The following is a 2,545-nucleotide window of genomic DNA, read 5'->3' as shown; positions in this document are numbered from 1 at the left end:
CATCACAGTTTCCATGTTGTGACTGAGTTCATAATCACAAAGTAACCATCACAGTTTCCATGTTGTGACTGAGTTCATAATCACAAAGTAACCATCACAGTTTCCATGTTGTGACTGAATTCATAATCACAAAGTAACCATCACAGTTTCCATGTTGTGACTAAATTCATAATCACAAAGTAACCATCACGGTTTCCATGTTGTGACTGAGTTCATGATCACAAAGTAACCATCACAGTTTCCATGTTGTGACCGAGTTCATAATCACAAAGTAACCATCACAGTTTCCATGTTGTGACTGAGTTCATAATCACAAAGTAACCATCACAGTTTCCATGTTGTGACTGAGTTCATAATCACAAAGTAACCATCACAGTTTCCATGTTGTGAACAATCACAAGTAACATCACACTTTCCATGTTGTGACTGATTTCATAATCACAAAGTAACCATCACAGTTTCCATGTTGTGACTAAGTTCATAATCACAAAGTAACCATCACACTTTCCAAGTTGTGATTGAATTCCTAATTTCACAGTTTCCATGTTGTGACTGAATTCGTAATCACAAAGTAACCATCACAGTTTCCACGTTGTGACTGAGTTCACAATCACAAAGTAAACATCACACTTTCCATGTTGTGACTGATTTCATAATCACAAAGCAATCATCACAGTTTGCATGTTGTGACTGAGTTCATAATCACAAAGTAACCATCACAGTTTCCATGTTGTGACTGATTTCATAATCACAAAGCAATCATCACAGTTTGCATGCTATAATTTTTAATATGGTAAGTGTATCTTCACAAAAGAAGTTTAATGTTTGAGACATAGTGTTGACATTATGTCTTCAAGCTACAAATCCCTATTTTGACTCTCCTAAATATTACAACTTTTAGACATGGAGTCAAAATATGGAATTGCAGCTTGAGGAACTAATGCCAACACTATGTTTCAAACATTAAGCTTGTTTGTTTACTTTTTTTGTAATTGCATTTTCACTTTAAGGTACTTATCTTGTTTCTGTAATTTTTGAAGACCCCTATTTTTAAATTAACAATTTTTAGTAATCTTGTCTCTTATAGTTTTTCAAGTGACTCCTCATTTGAGTGACATTGTTACCATAAGCCAAGTTTACAAAATGTTTACTCACCAATTACTTTGCAGTTTATGACTTCGGATACACACTATATAACAGTTCAGTGTTCTAAAAACTGTTTCAGTTAAGACACATAATTGATGATTGAATACATTCACAGAGTAACTACAGTGAAATAACAATGAATTAATTCTAAATCTATTCTCCAACCAATTCTTATAATGGGCAGCTATTAAAAAAATAACTATCAAGTAGTGTATAGTGTGTTCACCATTCCACCCTGTTGGCTTGTTGATGATTTTAACAAAAACACATACATCTCATAATAATCTACTCTTAAGTGAATTATTTTCTATAGCTTAACAACTTGATATATTCCAATATTAAAATCCAATATTAAGCTGTTGCATAAATGCTAAAAAATATTTATGAAAATCATGTTTCATACTTTAAATGTGTTACTTTACTTTAGTTTTTATTACTAAGTGGAAATAAGTATTTTATTCCTTACATTTCTTTATTTTACTCTTCTTAATTTAAACCTTTGCTCCACTTCTTTCATACATACAAAGTGCACTCTTGTTGTCCTGGCCACCATATATTACACTTTAAATTATCATACCCATTTAAAAATTGTTTACTTCTTTCTGTGAAAATAGTATAATTCTGCAAAATAGTATAATTTCTAAATGAAATGGCTAAATCTTTTTAATTTCTCGTGCAATAAACAGGTGTTATGAATAAGCAAATGATCAAGTGTATTATTGTAAACAGCATATCAAAATAAGGGTACATCACTATTTTACATCACAATATATGAAACACTAATAGCTTTATATTAGCTTTTTACAACAAGTACAACTGTCGCTATACATACCAAATACAAGAAACAAAAGCAATATTATAAGATATCACAATCATATACTATAGAACTATCCACCATTTGTGTCATGTCCATTCCAAGTTTTACGATACTTCATATTATGACACAAACGTCCAAGTTGGTGATCTATATAGCCTTTAATTTCAAACCATGTCTACCTACCACAGCATACGGATCCCTATCTCAAATAATGCTGGAAAGAGGAGGTCGTCACTTCCAATTCCCCAACGACGGTTACAAGCAACAAGACCAGGCATGTTTAATCAATAGTGGTTCCTGAACTTCAGACCATGGTTAATAATATCACAAGTCTAAGAGAATAAGTACATTAAATTATAAATAACATTATTTAGAATTCAGACTGAGACCAATTTTATGAATTTTTATTTTTTAAGCTAAAAGGCAAAAAAATGATGTTGAATTTTTAAATAAGAAATAAATATTATTGTTTATTAAAACTTTCTGAACCAACCAAGGCAAAGAAATTCACATTTCTCATATTCAATACTTTTCTTTTAAATATTAAGTATTAGCTCAGCAAGCAATAATAAAGAGAGAGAG

General features: G+C 31.1%; 1 protein-coding gene across 2 annotated transcripts in view; it reads right to left on the bottom strand.

Annotated features, from left to right (window-relative positions):
* Window positions 1-2,291, bottom strand: part of LOC106471435 (sn1-specific diacylglycerol lipase beta-like) — a 28,741-nt gene extending 26,450 nt beyond the window's left edge. For both annotated transcript variants that reach the window (XM_022400047.1, XM_022400048.1), the window contains exon 1: window positions 2,147-2,291. In XM_022400047.1, the coding sequence (XP_022255755.1) occupies window positions 2,147-2,241 (95 nt within the window). In that variant the 5' untranslated portion in view covers window positions 2,242-2,291. The remainder of the gene's footprint in view (window positions 1-2,146) is intronic.
* Window positions 2,292-2,545: the final 254 nt, after the last annotated feature.

Source organism: Limulus polyphemus, unplaced genomic scaffold (assembly GCF_000517525.1).
Source record: "Limulus polyphemus unplaced genomic scaffold, Limulus_polyphemus-2.1.2 Scaffold4624, whole genome shotgun sequence".
NCBI classification, from domain to species: Eukaryota; Metazoa; Arthropoda; class Merostomata; order Xiphosura; family Limulidae; genus Limulus; species Limulus polyphemus.
Note: the sequence above shows the minus strand (reverse complement) of the source record. Positions and strands in the feature narration are given on the sequence as shown.